A 25,876-nucleotide genomic window follows, 5' to 3' on the forward strand; every position below is an offset into this window, starting at 1 on the left:
GTAACAATAAATCATCTAAAATATGAACTACTTGAACATTTCAATGCAATAAAGTGGATTAATATACTGTAACAAGCACCTGATGACAGTGAAACAGAATGCACCCAAACAATCCTGCAGACTATGACATACAACTGCTATATTACAATTCTAATCCCTATTTCAGTTCCAGGTATAAAATGATCCTGTCCAATGGTCCTATGGTTGACCTGCAAATCGAACACAAGACCTTCCGGCTATGAGCAGAGTATGCTACTGATTACACTAATGCCAGCCAGAAGCAAATCTATACGAATAACTATTTCTTTAATACAGTAATCAACATGCTGTGAAAACACTTCCCCAAAACTGGCACAATATTCTGGGAGGAAGGGTGAGACAGGAGTGGTATGGCATGAAAGGTGGGGCAGTGGCAGGATGACGGAGGAAGGGTGAGCCAGGGGCAGACTGAGACAGGAAGGGTGAAGCAGGGGAAAGGTATGGCAGACAAAGAATTAGGCAGGGGACGAGTGAGGCAGCAGACGCACCTCAACCACCAACTGTCGGTACTCTGGTTGAGGGATGGTGTTCAATACTGTCTCAACCTCCAGGGCAAACTTCAATTCTCCAGCAGTCATCTAAAACATGGTAAAAGTATATTCTTAAAAATTAATAATATTAATAAATAACAGCTTTCTTTCTGATTCAGAACACATCTGTAAAATCAGGATGAATGTTTATGCTTGGTACTTTCAGATGATATCATTATACTTTGAAACAGCCCCTCATACTGATAGGATTAATTAGGATTTTATGTAACCCCTCTGGTCCAAAGTCTTCCCTAAAAAAAAATAAAATAAAATAAATAAATAACTGTTCAAGGGTAGGAGGCAGAAAGGTATGTGGACTGAAAAGTTATACAAAAATCTACATAAATTATGACGAAAATGTCAGAGGAACTTCTGTTGAAAGGTAAGATGTATAATACTTCAATTTCCATAAGTAATTTTCATACATTTCTCTTTACAATGCTCAAAAAATACTGATGATTTAAAGTGTTCTACAACTTACCTCTTGTGTAAGACTTTGAGGAATCACCTTTCCCTCGATGTTGATTCCTCGGCACTGGAAGAAAATAGTTAGCAGGTATTAAACTATAAGCAATAATGCTGTTGTTAATCAACCCCAATCCCAGAAGCAGGCAGAAGCTTCTATTCTGACTGGTAGGAAGAGAGAGAGAGAGAGAAACTGGCCTATTGTTCCACTGTATTACTTTGCATTAGGAATGTCCATTACTTTCCTCCCTGACACATCACATCACAGATAATTATCTATGGACCAATAAAACATAGTCTCTCTCAGCTTCAGATTGTTAATCAGCTTAGAAAACTGATAAGTGACCAAATATTAGGAAAGTTTCTCTCCTTCACTCTACCATCTACAAGTAAAATAATAAATTGTAAACAATTGAAACACTGCAGTATTTGTACTGATATCATCACCATTTATCCCTAATTCCCATCCAAGAGATAGGGTGAGTTAAGCCACAAAAACAAACAGTACTAAAGTATCAGTAAACAAAGGGAATCAATGACTCCTACAATTAGCCCCAGTCTGGGACAACTCCAGTATTCTATTTTAGCTATGCCAGATGATTTTTCAGATGGGAGTCATAAATGGCTGCTGTGAGATAACTATCCATTTACAAATGCTAATTATAACTTAATGCACTGAAACTCCCACACACCTGATAATTATGCCCACCTTTTCCAAGATATTCCAAATGCGTGGGTAGAAGTTACGAGGGACACGGTTGAGCGCTCCATCAAGCCTGCGGCGACGAAGCCACTGACCGTGTCGCTCCAGTTCTGCTTCCTCTACTCCTTTACCATCAGCTCCAGCTGCACTACCCAGGAAGCTACCAATCGTACTCTTCTGCACAGACCCAGGGAAAGGTCGAGAATTTTACTGTTTGCATGTTACTAGCTACAGCCACATCAATAATTCCTTTCACACTCCCTCAATTGAGACCTGGGGAAATGGAAGTACTCTTGCATGATATAATTTCTGCTTACCATCAAATAATACCCCTGACTGGAGGAAGTAATTTCCAAAGTTTTGGGCCAAACTGTAACCTACTGTTAGTTCAAGGCCTTTTTAGACGTCGCAAGATTATCAGTGCCGTCAAGAATTGATCTTTGCATAATCTTGCAATTCAAAGTACCTCCGTAACACTACAGGCCTTCATTCAGTGTGACACCCTGGTTATAACTGCATTCTGACGAGACAGAACAGTGAGCAGAAACCATGATTCACACCTACTCCTGCACCATCCAGTTTATAGCATCTCTAGTCTGGAGTCACCGTTTTCAATATGAGGCATCCAGGGACAAAGGGGAAAACGCACCAAAATACTGAAAACAGGATTTTTCTAGATTCAAGGTGTCAAGATTTATAAGCTCCACGCGTTTTGAAATGCCAAGTGATAGTTTTTTTTTTTTTTTTTTAATACTTTTGTCAAAAATCAAGGAAATGGTTTACACACATGGTTTTGGTATAATTATGTTCACTGTGTAATTAATTTTAATTGTGTTTAATAACTCAAAAAAAAAAAAAAAAAAAATTGGGTTGTTATGTAGTGTATTTTTCTTCAACTCGCTTTTTTCCTAAATTTTAAAAATTTGCCAAAAATCAAGGAATTTACTTGTGACCAGTTGTTTGGTATCAATGAGTTCAGTACATTTGCACCTTTCATCTGCATGCTACAACATAGCAATATTGCAATATTTTCTGCACACTGCAAACTTGGGGGCTTGCTAGGCAAAAACTCTGGAAACAAAATTTGTATGAACATACCATTTTTTTTTTTTTTTCAGGATATTATTCAACTAGATCATAAAAATCAAATGATACCACATATGCATACTTTTCATACACATTAAAGGATAGTGCAGACCTTTTAACTTTAAAGTGCAACATCTCAAAATCACTTTTGGTGTGGTCGTCCTTATCACCCAGAGTCTCATGTAAGGTCTGTTCTATGCAGCAAAGGACACTTTGTAACACTTCTTCCTTAATAATTTATTTTCTACATTACACCTTTAACTTTCTTCTGTATCCTAATGTTACTGCTTTATCATCAACATTGTCCACATATTAAAAAAAAAAAAGAGAATTGTGAGGAGTAATGTGCAAAATAAATCACAAAGGAAGAAGAGTTATTAAATTTTCAAAGCTTTGTAGAATGTGATCTATGAACTCCCATATCAGTGGAGGAATTAATGAATGACAGTTCTCAAATTCAAGTTGTGATCACTGCATTATAAGAACATTTAAGTCTTGGCATAAAATAAAATTTATAAAAAAAATAAAATAAATAAATTATTCACATCTGTAAACAAACTACTTAAAATATGAATCACTACATGGCATCTTTTTTTTTTTTTTTTCCCCCCACAGCACAATTTCTTGCACGGGCAGTGTACTTTACTGTATTAGAAATAACAGGGTATACTCAAAGTTTAATAAAATCATTAAGAAAATTCAAAGCCATGATGAAATTTGTCAACTTTGCCAGTCTATTTCACAAAGCAAAACTGTATTAATATTGTATTTCTTTTAATCATGAGCCAATGTTGGATTGATACGGTACAATATTCACAAACCAGAATGCATCTCCCTTGTCCTTCTGAAATTGGTTATAAAACTTTAATGGTAAAATTTTTTGTTTAGTTAGAACAAATCAGCATAATGTACAAAAAGCAATTAGGATAAAAGTGGATCAACACATTAACATGCAATCATGGATACAGTAAATGCAATCCATGCGAGATTATTTGGAACCAAACGTTTACCATATGACAAGCACTGATATAACTAGGGGAAAGGGATAACTAGGGTAAAGGTAAATCACTTTAACAGGATTTCAATGGAATAACAATAAAAAATTTGTCTTGGACAAATACTTGCATATTTTAGATAATTTGTTACCTAAGTACCCAGGCACTGCCGTGAGCACAGTAATCAGCAAAGTACAGTATTGCTTCCCAATCTAACAAAAACATAGTTACAGGTATTCAGGAATCTGTAATGTTTTTGCTGGTCCATCAGAATGATGGGAAAATGTGATGCCTGAATAAAGTTAATGAAATTCCATTGGTAAACCGCAACTGACAAAGTTTACATACAGTGTTGTAGTCTAATAAATACAAAGATCTGACACTCAATGTAACTACAGGCTGTGAGTGATATGAAATAATTAGTAAGAAAATATCCCCCCCCCCCAAAAAAAAAGGGCTTGAAGAACGATGTGAGATCAACAAACTTAAATAATACTTTACATACAAATGACAAAGACAAACAATAAACATCACAATTGTATAATAACAACGACTCCCAGCGAAAATCACATATGATTCACAGCATGTGTAATTTTTACAGAAATCTGGAGGTCAGACAGAAAGACAAAACGTGTTAACCCCACAGTAACTTTTTTTTTTTTTTTTTCTATCACCAGACAATTTTCCTTCATTTATAAATGAAGATGTTAATAAAAACTACAGTATGTCTAACCCCCCTGGTTCAAAAGCTCTCTCTTACACTGAACAGCATCTGATGGTATTAAATAAAACAGAAAATATAAACTGCTGGAAAGATGAAGTCAACCATTTCACCGCAATGATAGATTTTTCATTTTATCCTTGCTAACTTCAGACTATGTTATTCAGCTTGAAACACTCAGAATCAATGGATAAAATTATATCTGCTACACTCATCTTAAATGTCAGGACCAACTGCCTAGCCCCGGGCTTCTACGCTCCTCATGGGGCAACGTAGGACTGGATGATGGATGGATGGATGGATCCACTTGAGTACTTTCCCCTTCCTACAGCAGTTCTCTGATGCCCACACAATAAAGGATGGGCCTTCAGGCCATGTACAGTAATGATGTAATGCATGTACTCCACTGCCCTCAAACAATTCTGACACAGCTGGTTGATACGGAGGGTTAAGGGACTCCAACCAGATGTGACTTGTTAGGATCTAATTCCAGGGGATGGTTGGGGTTTGTTGTTCACATAATGACACTAAAATAATGAGCAACTGGCCACTCTCGTATTTCGTGTTTGGACTGGATAGCCTAGCCCTAGCCTCCTCTGCTCCTACTGGGGTAACACTGAGATGGATGAGGGGTGGATTGATAAAACTGTCCAGTGGCAGCAACTGGCACTCTCGTATTTCATGTTTGGACTGGATAGCCTAGCCCTAGCCTCCTCTGCTCCTACTGGGGTAACACTGAGATGGATGAGGGGTGGATTGATAAAATTGTCCAGTGGCAGCAGGGATAAAACAAAAGGTATGTCATTGAATGGAGGAGATAAAAGAGGAAAGAAAGCAACAAAGAGACATTTACAGAAATGACACAATACTGTACTCTTCACAGAGAATATACACTACAGTACACCATCACTACAAAAAAGGTGAGGAGAACAAGAGTACATGGATCCCTTGTTTAACAATATCTCTGTTAATACTGATTCAATTTAGCAACAACAATTTTTTAGCACCCCTTTTTGGATAATGATAGGCCAAAATTTGCAACTGATACTATACTTTCCAATATTTTACTGATCAGCAACAAAACTTTCCTCAGTGGTAATTTAGTTCACTAAAACATGGACAACTGCATCTCACTAGGCTCATTTGTCTATTCAAAATGGCCACAAAGTAATAAACCAGATTTCTTCTTACTAAGGTCTGGTCATCTACATCATCACACACATCCGATATGCACTGCACTGTCCCCATATTTACATTTAAACCAAGTGTGTGAACTGACGTGTTATGTTACTGACACATTAATAATGCACTGTAATATATATGCACCCCTTTTTCTTGTTAAGTGTGATCCTGTAAGGACATCTGCCACTAGTAACTGTGAACACTGAAAATGTCTTAAAAGAAGTTTGCAGATGAGTCACCTACCTATTCAGGATGCCCAGGAGTTCTTGTATGTGGTTTTTATGTATCAATCTTAACATTAAACCGGGTACTGAACTGTATTGGCAGCTTTAACTCTGGTAATGACCCAACCTCTACATCTCAAAGCCATCTCTATTAAACCATATTACAACATACAGTAATATCGAGATATAATGTGATTTTAAAAATATATATACATATTTCACGAGACCCCGAATAATTAGAATATTTTCAGGTACAACCATGAAATCAGCGCAAACTATTATGATTTACAAACATGACAATGCATTATTTGCTCACTCAAGGCGCTACTGTGGCATGGCTCACCTGTCCTGCTCGCCTCACAATATGCCAGCACACATGGGGTAGCTATGGCTCAGTATTCATATGTTTATCATGCTACTCTCTCTCTCTCTCTCTCTTTCCCCAATCAAGATGTCTGAGCTTCCAAGTACTGCATCATCTTAATTTATATTAGGGAAAAAAAAAAAAAAAAAAGTACAGTTCAAGGATATGTAGGACCATCTCTTATCTACTTTTGAACTGATTCAGACACTTTGTAACACTGTACAAAAGTGCTTCACATATATATATATATACTGTATATATATATATATATATGTAGATAGATAGATAGATAGACAGATAGATAGATAGATAGATATGAAGCTACAGAACGTGGTGAATGTTTTTGGCGTATCCAATAGTACCAAGATTCTGGGGGCTTGAATGATGAGTTAATGGAAGCATGGCCCACTGGATTGGGCAAATTTGGGCTGTCTGGACATTGCTACTCCCCACCCTGCCCTAGGGTGGGAAAGGAGGTCCAGATGATGATGAGGAATATATATATGAAGAGGATCTGTCAATAAACACAGAAAATAAGATTTATATAATGAATAGAGGGACCAGGCCTCCAGCATTGCAGTATAATGGCGTCACAATTTTAAACTGGCCATGTGCAGTTTGCCACAAGGGCGTGGGAAGTAATTCCATCTTGTGCGGTGTGTGTGATAAATGGGTGCATAAGAGATGTAGTGGTATCAGAGGTAGACTGCGAGATAATGCTGATTTTATGTGTACGGCGTGCCGGGGTGAGCAGGTGGAGATCGTCAGACGTGAAAGAATTGAACTTGCTGGTGAATCTCTTGAGTGTGTGGAAGAGTTTTGTTATTTAGGAGACATGTTGTGTGCTGGAGGTGGGGCTGGAGCTAGCTCTGTGGCTAGGGTGAGAAGTGGTTGGAAGAAGTTCAGGGAGCTCTTGCCTCTCCTGACATTGAGGGGGCTCTCCCTACGTGCTAAGGGGTCTTTGTATGCAGCATGTGTTAGGAGTGTAATGCTGTATGGCAGTGAGACCTGGGCAGTGAAGGAGGAAGACATTCGCCGGCTCAGACGTACAGAAATGACAATGATTAGGTGGATGTGCAGTGCGTCCCTGCGTCCAAGGCCTGGAGGGGCTGGGTTTACAATGGAAGAGTTGAGAGGTAGGATGGGACTGGAGTGTATTGGTGTTGTGATGAGGAGAGGTAGATTGAGGTGGTTTGGACATGTGGAGAGGATGGGGGATGATAGTTGGGTGAGGAAGGTGAGAAGTGTTAATATTGGGGGTGGGGTTATGAGGGGTAGACCGAGAAAGACATGGGACGAGGTCATTAAGTGTGACCTTAGGGTTAAGGGACTGAACAGGGAGGCTGCAATGGATCGTGCAGCATGGAGAGCCGCCATTAGGTGACCAAGGCCGACACATGCAAGCATGTTGGAGCCTTTAAAAACGAAAACGAAAACGAAAATGAAACCAGCAGGTTAGGATGAGGTTAGGTTAAATTAGGTTAAGTTTAGGTAGGTTAGGGTAAAATAAAGTATATTAGGTTGGGATCATTTAAATAAGGTTAGGTATGGGTAAACTAGAATAAATGAGGTTATGTTAACTCAGGATAATTTGGGTTGGGTTTGGATAAATCAGCAATGATGAGGGTAAATTAGTGCTGAAATGGCATTCTAAGATGGCATCCGTCAGTCTTCAGCTCAAAAGATGGTGTCTGTCTGTCTTCAGCACCACTGCACTGGTAAACAAAGACTGCCGCGTCAACTGTTTACTCACGTTCTCACTACATCAACTGTCTATTCAATTGTCCCCGAGTCTTGGTTTTGCTCAATTTGTCCTTTGGTCATCAGAAAATAAACTCGTTATGACAATTTCGTTAACTTTGTTAGGATCACACACAACCTAACCCTACTTTCTCCACTAAATGACATGTATGTGTAATCGTATAATGCAAAATTATATTTTGAGAACATTATTGCAACCTATGTTGCATTATATCCAATCCTTACTGTACTGTTTGGCTATAATTCATATTGGGTTCTGAATAGCGCAACTCTACCATTAAACAAGGGATAATCATACTACAGGACTGTAACGTTCATGTGTGACAGTAAAAGCAATGGTAGGTCTGTAAATAAGAACAAATGCATGGGAAAGTAATATTAATGAAACTTAACAGAATGAAGTCAGTGGAAAAAAGTGCAATAAGTAAAATAAAGTGCAGTAGTAATATGGACAAGAAAGTGCAACAATAAAAGAAGGGTGCAAGAAATACCATAAAAGAAGAGTGCAATTATAATAAAAAGGCTGATCAGTGAAAGGAGATTCAACAACAATAAATAAGTGGGTGTATAAGAAAGGCAGTCAATAAAGGTGACAGCAAAATCGGCAAAAACGTCACCTCTCTCCCCTCACCTTCTCCACATGCAACCCTCCCTGCAGACAAACAAACAAAAAAATATTCAGAGAGAGCATTAGTTAAGACACCAACAGAGGGGGTGAAGTATATCCACTCCCTCGTCAGAGACTTTGCATCAACTGATATCAGCTCTCTACCTGTGACAGCATTAGTCTTATGGCTACATATGCAACTACGAAGCATGGCTTGTACTTAAATTTTTAATCATATGTTTGCATTTTAGCTGTGAAGGTGATCTATCAAGGCAAAATAATTCCAGCTTGTTTATTGCAACTCTTGATTAATCTGGTATATATATCTGGCTTGTAATTATAGATTAGGCTATCAGTTTAACAAGACACTGCTACTCTACATTAGCTATGGCTTTTACCTTCACTGAGAACAGAAAGATTAGGAGAAGCAAGAAACCCTAAGTAATCATTAAAGACGTAAAGACAAACTGAATTAACAAGACAAACATTTTTTTTTTTTTTTTTTTTTTTTTTTTACACACAGGAACATGTAAGAACAAACCACAGACAAAACTAACTCCTTCAACCTGAAAACATAAGCTACAATTTACTGTTAATGTTATCAGGTGATTTTATAAAGCTTACGAATGCAAGCTAAGAGTAAAGGGGTTAATGCAGGGCATACCTAACCCCTTGAAAAACATCTCATATGCTGAATAAAATCATCTGATGATAGGATGAATAAACTATGAAAATATGCCCTATGACTGAAGGGGTTAGCCACATGCACACATCAACAACAGGCAAGTAGTCAGGACACAAATATACACAATACTCCATTCTATTTACTGCAGACCCTATTTACGTCACACACATTTCTACTACAAGTTTTTTTTCTTGCCTGCTTGCAATATTATGAAAAATTTATCAACTCCTCATCATACATAATTATTAACTGTACTGGATTACAGTTATCATACAAATTTTGCCATGAAGACACATTACAATATCTCCCCTAATAACTGAAACATTTCCCAGGAGTTTCTCTATCTGTGTACTGAGTTGGTAAAACTATATTAATACTGTATGGTATTCCAAAGGTAATTCTTTAATCAAAATAGAGAAAAAATAATATGTCACTCTGCTAATGATGAATTTTAGAGGGAATAACCCAGCACATACATCTTTGCTGTACAAGAAAATGATTTTCAATTTGTATGCAGAATTTTGCTAATGGGAGATAAGTTTGAACTTCAAAAACAAGAAAGTCAAGCACTCACTCATTCATGCACAAAAGTGTTGAAATGACAAACACAAAATGACACCACAGCCATACAGTATTCCTGCCATCTTTACACAAACACAAAACAAACAAACAAACACATACACATACACACACACATAGAATTAGAAAACCATTATAACCATCCTCAGAGATAGATGAACAGACAGCGTCAAATACAAATCACTAACTGAACTCAGCGATGGCAACAAGAGGTAAACAGATCAGATAACACAGACCTTGTGATAAAATCAAGAAGAAAGAATGAAAACTCCGAACTTAGCTTACAAAACCAGACTTCAAGAAAATGTCACACAACATTTATATGCAAGAGAAATATTCCCTCTAAAGGCTCTAAAGTAACTGCATTTTTAAGTATATTCAATCAAACCACCATTACTAAGCTCCAGTAACATACCACCTCACAACTCAATCAAATTATTATAAAGTTTCCTAATTTCCCTTCTAACCCTTCCACCCACAACCACTGCAAATACAACATAGTTTTTTCAACCAAAAAAATCTTCCAGCTATCCACACAACATGCAACACTGACCTTATATCATCCATCACATATATATGCAGGTACATATAAATCTTCTGCCAAGAATAGAGAGTGGTAGCTTGATGAAATTACAATGTGGTAAACATTATCAAAGCCAAAACAAAATAACACAATAGTATTCACCATAACTACACTGAACTTCCACCAATCATACCATAATTGCTGATAAAATGGCATGCAATATTTTTAATCACAACAGACAGCCCTTCACCCCCCACCCCTCCTGCAATCTAATGTCGTATACCCTGTATATGCATTTCATTCTTGCAACCTCCTGACAATTTTACTCGACTTAGGTGATATTTTCAAACTGGTGGAGTTAGATATAGCCTTAGTTAACCTTCACTTATAAGATCCCTATCTATGCCAGGTAATATTGTCTGGTAGTGGCAAGAATAAACTAAAACACCCATCACCAAACTTAAGAAGTTAAAGATATAACGATCTAGCTAACAGTACTAGACAAGTGCTGTCCATCAGGCCCACATCACTGTCAACCAAAAGCAACAAAATCAAGTCCCTCAGACAAAGGGGCAACATTATCTGGTCACATATACACACACATATAGTATACAGTATATACATGAGAATACTGTACAAAACCCTACCAAACAAAAGCATAACTCTGATACAAACATTACTAACCTTGCTAAGTTTGGTGGAGCGGCTGCTAATGAAGAAAGTTCCACTTCGTGCTGTGGGAGAAACATCAAACATGAAGTTAAGCTCATGTTTAGAGACAGTGCACTTGCTTCAACTTGCTTCACATGAGGTGTTTTCAAACATGCGTTACCAAAGACAATGGTAGTGTATTGGATTGTACACACACTACCGTGCGTTTTTCTCAACCACTGGTCCAAACACACGATCTGACATTTCCCTTCCTACCAGGCATTTGTTCAGCAGTTCAAGGTTTTCATATGGTTGACTGTATTTCCACTAGGGAAACGTGGCGTCTACCACTGCATTTCCCTGGCGGTAGACGCCGTGTTTAAAAATGCCTCGTGTGAACAGGGCCTAAGTAATGAATAACATATCTTTCAGCATAAAGCCTTCAATCATACTCGGATATGACACAGTTTCCATGAAAATTATTTCCATATTTCATTAACATTTAGTGTACACATAAATCATGAAATAAGTTGTGCATAAACTCTACAAGGATTCACTCATTCTTAACAATGTACAATATACCTCATCTGTGTACTAGAGCTAATGAAGTACTAACTAGAGCCAAACATAAAGAAAAAGCAAGATATCATAATGAAGAAATTTCTAGGAGTTATGATAAAAATGCAAGAGGCAAATTTTGGTTATGCATGTATCAACCTTCACTTCATAATAAAACAGTCAGGAATTCCATCTTTTATTATGAAGTGTAATTGGAAGGTTCTATGTATATATGACTGGCATGGAACACTGGGAAATGCTGTAAAGAGTTTTAATTATGGTAGACAAGCAAGTGCAAAGCATGGCTCGATGTCCACACGAATACTTAATATCAATGTAATATTAAGACATGGTTGTCTAATGTATTTAATTGGAAGGGGATTACAACAATGATGAAAACTAGGACTGTGGAAAGAGGGACAAGGGTGGTGCTAAATGGTGAAGCAAGGAACAAATCTCAGACTGTGTTTGGAGATGATGCTGTGCTTTTTGCTCATAGTGAACATGATATTCAATCTGATCAAGTTCTGTGAAGGACTGTGAGTGGTGTGGTTTGTAAATAAATGAAGACATAAGTAAACTGCTGGTAAAAGAAGAGACAAATTAGCAGAACAGTTTAAGTACTTGGTAACGTAAGAAAAGAAAAAATCAATGTGCAGAGAAAGAACAGTGACAGAGTGGAATAACTTAAGAAAGAATGGTGGATAAAGTTTTACAACACTGTTAACTGTCTAGACTGAGTATGGAGCCTGCCAGATGATTGAATGAAGGTGTTGCTGCCCACATTCAGTTATGCATTTTTTTTTTTTTTAATGCATGGAAGAAGGAACGAAAGGCTGAGCATGCATGAATGATCCTTCCAAGAAAAAAACAAAAACAATACAAAGGAGAGCTTGTGAGACTGTCACGACATATGTGTGAAAAATCAAAAGCCACGGAAGAGATCAGTGGAAATTGGACTGCTGAGCATGAGTGAGTTATGTAGCAGATAAGGAACGTGACTTGTGAAATATGGTGAGAAAATCTATCATTAAAAGGGTAGAAATGTGTGTATACATGATATGGTCATACAGATAGAATCAATATACTGTATACAGGCTGAAGAAAGGGGTATGTATGACTGAATTTGAAGGTGGTATGAGACATGTTAAGCCAAGAAAGAGGAGGACAGATGTAATACGCATGTGTGTGAGAAAAGGAAGTGTGGAAACTGAGAAAGCTAAGGAGCTGACAAAGGAATGAAATGGATAGATGGATGAAGCCAGTACAGTGAAGCAAATGATAAGAAAATTTGGTACTCCTTTCTGAAGTTAGAAATTGATGGAATTACCTTTTCTCACAAGAGTATTAAAACACATATATAAAGGTCATAAGCATCATCATCACCATCCTGACCTTTTTTTCCCACCTAAGGGAAGGGAGAAGTAGAATCCAAAAAACATGGAAAGATAAGAAAACTATCAACAGCATGTTCATTGAAATGGGCCACAATCCCATTCACTTATCATTCTCGTCCCTGGAATTCTAGCTTCATCTAACATACCTAAATATCCGCATTTTGTTTTCTTTAGAAATGCACCTCACATTAAAAAAAGTAGGCAGTTTTGCTTGTAAGGTGAAGCCAGACTTCTAAGGCTTAAATAAAGTGTGTGTGATTGTGTGATTCATTCACTAGGAATGTTGTATGATAGTTCTCCTTCTGAGTTCTGGATCCTACCTTACTCCATTAAGTAGGATTTAAGGCTGGGATGATGATATATACTGAATGTTGTATGACAGCTCTCGCTCTATGTTCTGGATCCTACCTTACTCCATTACTTAAATGGGATTTAAAGCTGGGTTGATGATTATGCAAAGATGATTAGGTGTATACTGTAGAATGCTGCTGGAATAATGAAAAAAGTCTTATAGGGATAAAACTATGAAAGCTTAGTTAAAATACACTAAACTTGTCCAAATATCCCTTTCACCTGGTTGTGATATGCACCAAAGCAGAAGGTTCTATAATTATCTTATCTTACCAGGTAGCATTCCCTCTTGTTTGCGCAAGACTGGTAAAAGCAGAGAGACACATTAGCTACAAGCAGTAAATCAAGCTAATGCACACAAGATTATGATAATAATACAGCAGGTTCTCATTATATCAATGGAATGTGTTTCAAAATATCAACCATTTTTTTAAATATAACCAGTATTGTAAACTGGGTCAAACAGGTAAATCAGCTTACAGGTAGCGATGGAACTGTAATAAGCAATCTTTCTGCTAATCACTGTGGACATAATTCAAGAACATAAAAAAGGTAAAATATAATGAGGACTAGCTGTGCTTGTAACTGTATGGTATACCAGGGGCATATGCAGAGAGAGGTAAGGGGTACAATGTCCCTCCCAATGGATTTTCTTATTGTAATCCTTTATATGACAGGGATTTCGCTCAGCTCATTATCATTATCTAATGCTCTGCCTAATTTGGGCAATTAACTCCCACGGGTTAAAGTGTACAGAATACATCATGCACTTCATCTTATATCAATTGCATGAATCACTGAACACTGAGGTACAATAATACATGAATACATGAGGTGCAGTAATAAATATTAAATGAAAGGTGGATCACAAGCTATTACTATATCTTAATTTAGTGTATGTGACCACCTCCTACAAATGACTGCCACTATATCATGTCTTGTTTATTTGGGGCCTTTTTTAAATATTCAATAAAGAACCAATACAATACTTTGTCCAGTTTTGCTCTTGCATATATTTGTCTTCAGCTGGAAAACCTCTGCACACACCCTCGTTATACACTAAGAAAAAAACTTTAGAACGTAAAAATGTACTCCTTCTGAGTTTAATGACCAAGCAATCCTGTTAACACTCTAACAACCGGGATTTTCTCTTACCTACACAAAAGTGTTTGATATAAACCTAACCATAATTCCTAAGTGTACCAACAAAGAGAAAGGGTTACTCAGTGTAGTTATTTAAGCCTCTGACTATAAATTTTCTCTGCTGTGCAAAATCTTTTGGTAGTAGTCTGAATAAAATACACAACTGGACAAACTGCAGTGAAAAAGTTTAAGTACTCAGCTGCATATCTGCCAAGGAACATACACAAAACCTGAATATACTTTATCCAATTTAGTCACCTGTATCAACGAATAATCACAGAAAACATCAGTCTGAGAGAACTGACTTCCTTTAAAATATTAGTCATCTTTTTACATTATAATACAGAGCTATCTGGACAGAGCACAATCAGACATTAAAATAAGCTGAGGCTGAGAAAGCAAACATGCAGAAACACTTAAGTCAAAACACTTGAAGACTCATATACAGTTTTAATCACATGACCTTCAAGCAAATCCCATTAAAAAAAAAAAAAAAAAAAAAATCTTTACCTGCAACTTACACTTCTTGTGAGAAACTTTCAACAGATGTGAGATGATATAAACTATCAGCAATATTTTAAAGAGGGCAAAAAATAAATGCATAATAACATCTACAAACCCTGATGTTCATCTTGTAGCCAATGTAGAGGAGAAATAATATAAAAGGTAACTCACTTCCTTCACATTCTACTCACTCCTGACCTATTCAAAATGATCCAGCCATCCATTCATCATCCAATCCTTTACTACTACATCAGGAATGTACAGACCTAGGGCTAGGTTACTCAGTCCAGACATTTAGCGTGGGAGTGACCAGTTGCTTTCCTCCCCAAATGGCAAAATTCCAGCTGTTTCTCAAACCTTAATTCTCATGGGCCACATCTGGATGGATTTCCTTAATTCTCTAAACCAAACATTTATTTGTTGGTAATAAGGTTATCACTAAATGTACAGTATTAAAAAGTTTCCCTGGAGTAAGGAACTGTATTTGGCTTGCCACTCAGTACAGTCACCTGAAGATAGCACTACATCAAGTGACTGGATAGCAGTCACTGCCACCAACACAATTCCTCCCCTGGGGGTAGGGGGGTTTCAAGAATACTCCCCCAGTATCCCTGCTTGTCGTACGAGGCGACTAAAAGGGTTGGTGGTGGGTTAGTGCCCCACCCCGTAAAAAGAACTAACTAAAAAAGCAAATAAAGCGCCTCGGACCCGGACGGACCATACGTTGACGACTAAGGAACGGACAAAGGACATTCTGAGAGTAGGAACGTGGAATGTGAGAGGAGTGAATGATGAAGTGAAAGAGAGAGAGATTGTCCAGGTGCTTGAGGATGCAAAAGTGGATATATGTGGATTGACTGAAACTAAATGGAAAGGTGAAAGGATGAGAGAATGGGAATACGGTGTAGGTATATGTGCGGGAGTCAGTGAGAATGAGAGGGCAAGAGAGGGAGTATGTCTGATGATAAGCAAGAAGTGGAAGGAGAATATAAGAGAGTATGGAACAGTGGGTGCAAGGATTGTATGGGTGAGGATGAAAGTAGGTATACAAGCATGGGCGATTGTATGTGTGTATGCTCCAACAGAGGATCGAGTGGCAAGAGTGAAAGATGAGTTTTGGGCGAGAGTAGAAGCATGTATGGACAAGTTTGAGAGGAGCGAGAGAGTGCTGTTGATTGGAGACATGAATGGCAAAGTCGGGAATGTACGAGTGGATGGAGTGGTTGGTCAGTGGGGTGTGCCAGCAGAAGTAGATGGGAATGGTAGTGCTTTGGTGGACATCTGTGCTGGTAAGCGGTTGGCAATAGCCAACACCTACTTTAAATCATAAGATGATCCACCGGTATACATGGAGAGTAATGAGGAGGATGGATGGTGAACTTGTTGAACGAAAGGCAATGATAGACTACGTGTGTGTGGATGAGCGAATGAGAAGACAAGTGTTGGATGCAAGGGTGTGGAGAGGGTGGGGGAATGGAGTCTCGGACCATCACTTAGTGATGGCCAAGGTAGAGCTGCAAAGAAAGTGGTTGAGGAGGCGAAGGGGAAGACAGGAGGAAACAGCTCCTGTGAGAAGAGTGGAGAAATTGCAAGATAGTGAGAAGAGGACAGAGTATAAGAGCATAGTGGAAGAAAGATTGGGAAGGTATGAGCTAGAGCAGATGGAAGGGGTGGAAGACGTATGTAAGATATTCACGGAAGAGATAAGCGCAGCGTGTGAGGTGGTTTGTGGAGTGAGGAGGAGATGCAAGGGTGTGCAAGGGACAGCATGGTGGAATGATGAGGTGAAAAGAGCTGTGGAACAAAAGAATAAGGCATATGGTGAATGGTTGGCGGGTAGAGGTAGGGGAGAAGATGAGAGAGAGAAGAGAGAGGTATATGTGAGCAGGAGAAGGGAGGTTAAGAGACTGGTGAAGGAGAGTAAGAAGAAAGTGGATGAAGAGTTTGGGAGGAATCTGAGTGTGAAATGGAGGGAGAGTAAGAAATTGTTTTGGAAGGAGGTAAAGAAAGTAAGGATGTGTGAAAGGGGAAATAGTAGGGGAGTGAAAGATAGGAATAATAGATTGTTGGTAGAGAAGAGAGAGAAATTGAGGAGATGGAAGGAGCACTTTGAGGATTTGTTGAATGTAGAGAGTGAGAGCAGTGTGAGTATAAGTGGTTGGGGAATGGCTGGGAGAAGAAGAGATGAGAGGAGGGAGGAAGAGATCAGTAGGTCGGAAGTAGTGGAAGCGATGAAGAAGATTAAGCTGGGAAAGGCCCCAGGAATTGATGGAGTATGTGGTGAAATGCTTAGGTATGGGGGTGAGATTGTTGTGGAGTGGATATGGAAGTTGTGTAGATTGGCTTGGGAAGAGGGAAGGGTTCCAGAGGACTGGAAATCAGGTATAATTGTTCCTCTGTACAAAGGAAAAGGGGAGAGAGAAGTATGTGGTAACCATAGGGGTATTTGCCTTCTTAGTGTGACTGGTAAAATATATGGTAGAATACTCATTGATAGGGTTAGGCATATGACAGAGGAGCTAGTTGGAGAAGAACAAGGGGGATTTAGGAAGGGAAAAGGGTGTGTAGATCAGATATTTGTTCTAAGATGTTTAGTGGAGAAGTATCTAGAGAAGGGAAGGAAAGTGTACGCTGCCTTCATGGACTTGGAGAAAGCTTATGACAGAATAGATAGGAAAGGTATGTGGAAGGTATTAAGAATATATGGAGTGGAGGGGAAATTGTTGAGTGCTGTGAAGAGTATGTACGAGGGAGCTAGGGCTACGGTGCGAGTGGATGGTGAGCTGAGTGAGTTCTTTGATCTCAATGTGGGACTGAAACAGGGGTGTGTAATGTCTCCATGGCTGTTTAATATATATATGGATGGGGTCGTAAAGGAGGTACAAGGTAGGGCAGTGGATGTGGGGGTGGCCCTAACGAATGAGGGTGAGATTTGGAAGCTTCCGGTGTTGCTGTTTGCTGATGATACAGTATTGTTGAGTGAAGATGAATGGGAGTTGCAAGGTTTGGTGAATGAATTTGGGACAGTGTGTAGGAGGAGGAAGCTGAAAGTTAATGTAAACAAAAGTAAAGTTATGGTGTTTGAGAGGAATGAAGTCACAGAGTGTGCAGTGAGGTTGGATGGTGAGGATATGGAGAATGTGAGTGCATTCAAGTACTTGGGTAGTGTGATGAGTAAGGATGGAACTTTGGGGGATGAAGTGCGTGAAAGGGTACAGCAGGGAAGGAAGGTTGTAGGCATGCTGAAAGCAGTGATGAGAAATAGGGAAGTGAGTATGGAAGTTAAGAAGTCTCTGCATGATGGTATTGTGATCCCTACCCTGACGTATGGAAGCGAGGCGTGGACCTTGCAAGAGGGGAACAAGTCAAGAGTGAGAGCAGTGGAAATGAGTTACTTGAGAGGAGCATGTGGAGTGACATGGAGGGACAGGTTGACGAATGAAGAAGTGAAGGAACGTTGTGGGGTAGATGTGGATGTGGTTGAAAAGATTAGGAGAAATACACTGAGGTGGTTTGGACATGTGGAGAGGATGGAGAGTGAAAGACTGACTAAGAGGGTGTATGTGGGTGAGGTGGAGGGAGGGAGAGGGAGGGGTAGACCGAGGATGAGGTGGAGGGATGGAGTTGAGAGGTATATGAGGGAGGGGGGGGTGAGTTGGGGGGAGGGGAGTCAAATGGTGGGTGACAGAGTGACTTGGAGGCGTTTTGTCTGCGGCCACCCTTTGCGGGATTAGGGCGTCGGGCTATAGATAGATAGATAGATAGTATATTCTCCTCTAACTTACCACTCAGTGAAACCACATCAATTCACACCACTCACAAATGTTCCTTTTCTCATCCATTTTCAACATTCTCCAACTTCTAAACCTCCACTTACATCACACTTCTTTCTGACACTGTCCACCATCCCTAACTCCAGTCCCAAACAGCACCACCTACCAGAGCCAATGTTGAACTCTTTGCCAGACATGATGTGGTGGAGCAGGTTTTTCATCTCAAAGGGTGACAGGTTCAAAAGATGGTCCGAGGCAACATCTGGTGCACACTTGATGGTGCGTGCCAACTCAGATGCCATAACCTGTGTTCAAATTACCTAAGCATTATCATCATCTCTGTTAAGGCTGTTATGGCCCAGAATCATCTGGACATAACACAGTGGACTACAGGCTAAAGTATCCCTTCTCCTGCAATCTTAACATTTTAGAGTGCTTTGGAGGATTAATTTCACCTATTCTTCACAGTTATTATTGCTGTACCTATTCTTCCCTTTAAGTTGCTCATGTTTAAAAACAAAAGCTGCTTTGAAGTCTGCAACATGTTTCAGTGTTTTTATCACTTAAATCTATGACCTAATGCATGTCTGATAGTTGTTTCACTTAACCCTTGGAATCTAGTGACATCTTTTTTAAGTTACTATACTTCCTGGTGGTCAGACAGTTTTATTCACTTTTGGAAAGCATCCTCATTGTAAAGCATATGTTAATGCTTTACATTTCCTTTCACTTCAAAAAGCTTCCTCTAACTGTAGAAAACCATATGAATGCAGAAAAAAAAGAGAGAAAAAAAAAAAAGTTACTGGACTGAAGGGGTTAAAGTAGCATTTGGCCTGCAATCATCCTTGACTTTAAAGGAGAACTGACTGTAACTTTTAAATGTAAACACTAAACTTCATACCTGAATAATTAAGCCAACCCTGAGTCTTAGCATCTCATGGAAGAGGCCAGGCTCAGTCCGGATAAACATAGCCAGGTAGACAATGAGTTCCTGGGTGAGCATGGCAGTTGTCTCATCTGCACCATAGGCCTGGTGGATGAGGACACGCAGCTCAGATGACGGGAGTGGGGCAGTGATGGTTACTTCATTCATTGGGGGCAGACCAACAGTGACTTGTTTCTGACGTACCAGGAGATCTGTCATTGCCTTGGCCAAGTCCTCTACACGTTTACCCAACATTCCTGTCGATGGAATATGGGTTCAAGTGTACAGTGCGTGTGGTATTCTGAACACGGACATAGCAAACCCTAATTTTTCCATTGATAACTTAAGTTTCTCTCTTTTCATATATGAATTTTAGAAGATACAGTATACTTCCAGGATGGGGAAAAAAATCCTGAGGCACATCACAACAATAAACAATAAGGCTATAAAAGTACAAGACAGAGCTGTATGAATGTTATTACAATCATTCAAATCATATCCCATTATTATATGTGACAAGGAGGTCTAAAGCACTTTTTTTACCTATTTTGGGGCAAAATCTGCAAAAAACTAAATTTGTTACAAATTTTACAGAAGCCCTGTAGTCACTGTACAGCCCAATGATGCTAAATGAACCTTAAGAATTATCAAACCATACAGAATTTATGAAAGGTTGTATCTATACTAAAGTATTAACTTTAGCACCATGTACAGTACCTAAACATGGAATACTCTAAGCATCTTATAAACTAACTGAAACCTCATCTTATAAACTAACTGAAACCTCTGTTTCTGATATTCTGGATAAGTACTTTCCATGTAGAGTGACTGGAGAGTGGGAGACTATGAAAGTGTATGTGAATAAACTAGAGGGGTAGAGGGGAAGGGATAGATATAGAATTAAGATGAAGGTGAGAGTGGAGAGGTATACAAATGACAGTGGTGTGGGATGAAGAAAGGTCCACCTGATGGTGAAGGATAAGGTGATGTGAATTTGATTGCTTTATGGTTATCCCCACTGAAATTAATGTGTCCGGCTACAGATAAGACAGAATCTCCCCAGTTCTAACTTATTCTGCCTTTCTTGTGTTGCACAATACCTGCAGTGTGCCTGACCAGTGCCCAGTGCTTGATGTGGCATGCTCGCTCATACAAGTCTTTCAGAAGATCTTTTACTGTCACTGCCTGGCCCTCAATCACTGAACCAGTCTCATGGTTCAGACCAAACTGGACCACCTGTAGAAAAGGTGTCAATCATATTCATCATGGTTTTTGTCATCTGATTTACTGGCCTCTTGAAAGAGAGAGAGAGAGAGAGAGAGAGAGAGAGAGAGAGAGAGAGAGAGAGAGAGAGAGAGAGAGAGAGAGAGAGAGAGAGAGAGAGAGAGAGAGAGAGAGAGAGAGAGAGAGAGAGAGAGAGAGAGAGAGAGAGAGATTCTCATTTAATACAATACTGTACTATTCTATGGTACTACACTCTCAAATACTGATTGTCATGGTGATACAATGAAATTTCTAACTGAAGTTGTTTTGTAATAATAACAAACATATGGCTATGAGAAAAGAAACTGCTAAATTGTCTGATGATTATTCAGTGTTAAAAATGGACATACAATATCAGTAGTTTCTCAAAAGCAAAGGAAACTGACTGTCACAGAACAGATCGAGGTAATTAACCCTCTCATGGCTGGGATAACCTGTAATCTATTCCAGCTAATGTTATGGTTGATTATTTTATTCAGCTGAGTAAATCACTGGACAGCGAGCATTATTACTGGTATCATTAACCCATTCATCATTGGAACAACTCAAGTATTATATTCATATTACTGCCAAATGGTTTTATTAAAATAAAAGTGAGTCCTAGAAAAATGAATGTTAAAACCCACCAAATAGTGGAGAATGTCACCCTGCTCTTCTAGTGTCTCAGCCTCACGCATCTGCAGCATCAGTTCCTCTAAGTCAACATTCTCATACACAGCATCCGACGCCACCCTGCTGGTACAAGCATACTCATCAAGATATATCAATACAACAATAGTACCTCAAAACTTCACCAATTATTCACAGATGATGCAGAAGTTTTACACCAAACACTTCCCTCATCAAGGGCTAAGGCACTGCCCTTATAGAAAAGACTTTGCTGCAACATGTAGCAGTGTGACACTGGATGCCTTTCCTGTTATCCACTACTGGCCCATTGGCAGGATCATATGTGCAACCTGCTGGTTGTTAGTACGTGTTCTGTTGTTCATCATTCATTCATTGCTAGACGCCATGTATCCCAGACGGGGTGGCCAAGAGCTTAGAGTTAATTGTTTTACAGGGAGGGGCACTAATCCTCCACCAACCCCACTTGACGTAGGGATGCCAACAGCATCTGGTGTTCCCAGGCGGTCACCCATCCAAGTACTAACCAGACCCAACGTTGCCCACAAAAATATGCAGGGTTTAAATATGTTTTACTGCAATACACCTCCACCATGAATACATACATTGTCATCACACAGTGTAAATTACTCACTCCTTGGTGCAAAATATTGTAAATACAAAACAGTACAATAGACCCTCGATATACTGAACCCTCTTTTGATGAATTCTGCTTTTAACAACCACCTACAGCTGGCTGAACGTTATGTTCATTTAACAAATTTTGTTCAGTAAATGCATGGATGTGCTGGAAACATCGACCAGCATGGCATCCTCACACACACACACACACACACACACACACACACAAAACTGCGCATTCCTTTGCATCTTGCAGAACTCGGCATCACTCTCTGGGTGACTAACATTATGAAGAGCCATCAATACAGCATCTGTTGAGAAAAATAGCCATTTAGACCTTGCTGATGTTATTGTGTATGACTACAGTATTGCTGAACAATGCTCTGTATTTAACGATCTTTGTTTGGTAAAAGCCATAACACCTGGGAATTTACTAATCAGCATGGTGTTCGACTTTAACGTCAAGGGTCTGGTACCAATTAGTTCACTATATCGAGGGGGTACTGTGTATATCTACAGCATACCCTTGTTTTATGACAGAGATGTTTGAAAAATCCATTGCATAACACTTTAACGTATCATCAGTTATAACATGGGTTCAATGTGATACATTTTGGCCAAGGGTCACTGACCCAACAAAGTAGAGAAACAAGTTGCAATTCACATACACTGGTAGTTATTTCAATTCACTGCACTTCACTTGCTGTGTGAACTCCAACACCACACTACTACTCCATCATTGACACTAACGCACCTGACACTGCTGAGTTCAAAGACCATTATGGGACAAACAAATGGCTGTATGCTTGCATGTCAGCTATTGTATAAGCATAAATAACAATCATATATCAATCAGTGAGGCTTAAGTGGGATAATAATCATATGAGCAAAAATTCTATTGCATATCTAAAAAAGTTCCTAATTTCTTTGTTATACAAATGATTCATTGCACACCAGTTCATTCAAAGCTCCAGGTTCAGATGGAATTCCTCCAACTGTTTTGAGAAAGTGTTCCCCAGAACTTGCTCCTGTTCTAGCTAAATTATTCAGACTATGCATACATGCTTTCCATTCTCTCATTCTTGGAATGAGGCCAATATCCACCAAATCCAAAGAAGGAAATTCCTCTGACCCCTCTGATTACAGACCAATAGCCATCACATCTCTTGGTAAAGAATTTGAGACTACTTAATATGCACATAGTTAATCATATTGAATCCAACAACTTAAGTAGTTGTAGACAGTATGGTTTTCACCATCAAAGATCCACTGTTTATATCCTCAATCTCCTGACTCATACCACACATCAGTCAACTAACCAACATGGAGACACTTATGCAGTTGCCCCTGATATTTCTAAAGCTTTTGAAAGAGTGTGGCACCATTACCTGGAATCCAAACTCCCTTGCTATGGCCTATCACATTTTTTCTCTCTGATTTCCTCATATCTCAACAACAGAAAGAAAAAAGGAGATGATGTATACTCCAATTTCCACTCGATTAATGCCAGAAGGATCAGTTCTGGATCCAGCCTCATTCCTAAGTCATATTAATGATCTCTTATCTGTCACCCAAAATCCCATTCATTCATTCATATGCAGATGACAACACTTCATGGTTCATTCATACTTAAATACTCATTCACAATGTTCAATAACTCACAACACAGTACAGCAAAGTTCATAAATCATGACTTATAAGATCACTGAATGGGGACAAAATAACACTGTCTCATTTAACGCTAGGAAAACCAAATACTGTATATATAATTTACTTATTGCATAATTCCTATTTTACCTTCAATGCTACTAATATTCCTTCCTCTAAAGTATGGAAATTCTTGGTGTTTCACTTACCAATGCTCTCAGTTGGACCTCTCGTGTTAGATCACTTGCTAAAACTGCTTCAAAGAAACTTGGATTTTGTACAGAGTTCACAACTTCTTCACTGATGGGCAGTTAACTATAATTTACATGAGTCATGTGTGCTCTAAGCTCGAATACTGCTCACCCTCATGGAACGGATGTGGAAAGGTAGCACTAAAACAACTGGACAAAATTCAGATCAAAGCTGTTACAATTATTAATAACCCTACTATTACATATGAACTACCTCCCCTACAAGTTAGAAGGAATGTTGCCTCCCTTGCATTATTTTACTGATACTTATACTTCTATGGAAAATGCTCAGATGAAGTTGAATCCATTGTACCACCTCTCCACACCTTCCCCCGCACTACACGGAGATCTGGTAGCGCTCATGACTGGACTGTCACAAGACCACATTGCAGAAGTTTTGCCCATCAGAATTCTTTTATTCCCTGAACTGCATCTCTCTGGAACTCACTTCCCCAGAATGGTTTCCCCCCAAACTTCAACCTATGGCTGTACAAGTCCAACTGTTACAGATTTTTATGAATGGAGTACACCTGTAATCTGGTGTATCGATTATTTTTTTATTCATTTGTTTCTCCTTCCCCTCCTGCTATTAAAAAAAAAAAAAAAGCCCATTCAGTATTTTGTTGCACCCATTTCCAATTACCCCTTCATTTTTAGGATGCTCATCTGTTTAAATCATCTGGTAGTAGCAATAATAACATACAGTATAACCAATGTGTTCAGCCTCATGGGGGTTAACCAAAGGTGTGGCTGAAAGATGCTTGAAGGGACTTTCAATTTTTATCTCCACTGCTGATTAATGATGTACAAGATGTTATAAAATACAGAACTGGAAGCTGGTTTATGCCACTGTTCGTCTATTCCAAAGTGTAATGGTTTATCTTTCACTTACTAGAATAATAAACTGTGTGTGTGTGTGTGTGTGTGTGTGTGTGTGTGTGTGCATTACTAATTGCACATTACTGGGCAAAGATGGGAACAATGATAATGACTGTGGACTGCCACAACAAAGGAACAAAAACGACAAAATTATCTCTTCACTATTTTCCTGTGTGGCCCATTTCCCTGGACACGCGTTGTGGCAATTTTGCTTTTGTGTTTATCCTTTGTTTCTGGGTTCTGCCTCACCTCTAACTTCTTGAATATAAATTCTTGAACTGGACATAATACGGCCAGTCTGATCGGGTTATAAACGCAAATACAAATAAATCTCTGCAACACTGTCCGTCATGCAGGTTACAAAATAATCACTGGTATGTTACATTTTGATACAAATTAGCTTTATCTGTGAACGATGGCGGCACATAACTGTATCAGATTACCATTTTTTGAATCTTACCTGGGAATACTTTGAACAGCCTGATGCAACAGCCCAAGTTACATGACGGATGAACCTAATAAATCATGCTTCTGACAAAAAAGCTACCAAACTTTAAACCGTGAGTAATTTACAGATGTTTTGCGGAAGACAACAGGAATTCGTGTATTCTGAAGTGCTTTCTGTTTATGTGCCATCATGCTAACACCTTTCTTCTAAAACACTTCTGTCGCAAATGATCCCTTTATGATTGACCCCAGGGAAATTAATGACCTCAAGGGGGGGATGGAGTTAAACTGCGACGTGTCATAGAAGTGTCAGCAAATTGTGTGATATAAATAGAAAACACTTTAAACTACTTAAATTCCAGCTGTGGCCTCTGC

At 39.0% G+C, this 25,876-nt stretch overlaps 1 protein-coding gene across 1 annotated transcript in view; it reads right to left on the bottom strand.

Moving 5' to 3' along the window:
* LOC145403244 (putative phosphorylase b kinase regulatory subunit alpha) overlaps positions 1 to 25,876 on the bottom strand; it is a 114,981-nt gene that overhangs the window by 3,587 nt on the left and 85,518 nt on the right. Inside the window, exons 17-25 of the mRNA XM_080275059.1 lie at positions 21,656 to 21,764; positions 20,867 to 21,002; positions 19,743 to 20,023; positions 19,008 to 19,146; positions 11,149 to 11,198; positions 8,702 to 8,722; positions 1,744 to 1,914; positions 1,051 to 1,104; positions 528 to 617 (exon numbers count right to left, since the gene is read on the bottom strand). Coding sequence (XP_080131185.1) covers positions 528 to 617; positions 1,051 to 1,104; positions 1,744 to 1,914; positions 8,702 to 8,722; positions 11,149 to 11,198; positions 19,008 to 19,146; positions 19,743 to 20,023; positions 20,867 to 21,002; positions 21,656 to 21,764 — 1,051 coding nt within the window. The remainder of the gene's footprint in view (positions 1 to 527; positions 618 to 1,050; positions 1,105 to 1,743; positions 1,915 to 8,701; positions 8,723 to 11,148; positions 11,199 to 19,007; positions 19,147 to 19,742; positions 20,024 to 20,866; positions 21,003 to 21,655; positions 21,765 to 25,876) is intronic.

This window comes from Coenobita brevimanus, chromosome 60 (genome assembly GCF_032717465.1).
Source record: "Coenobita brevimanus isolate Jiangsu-jjx chromosome 60, ASM3271746v2, whole genome shotgun sequence".
NCBI lineage: Eukaryota > Metazoa > Arthropoda > Malacostraca > Decapoda > Coenobitidae > Coenobita > Coenobita brevimanus.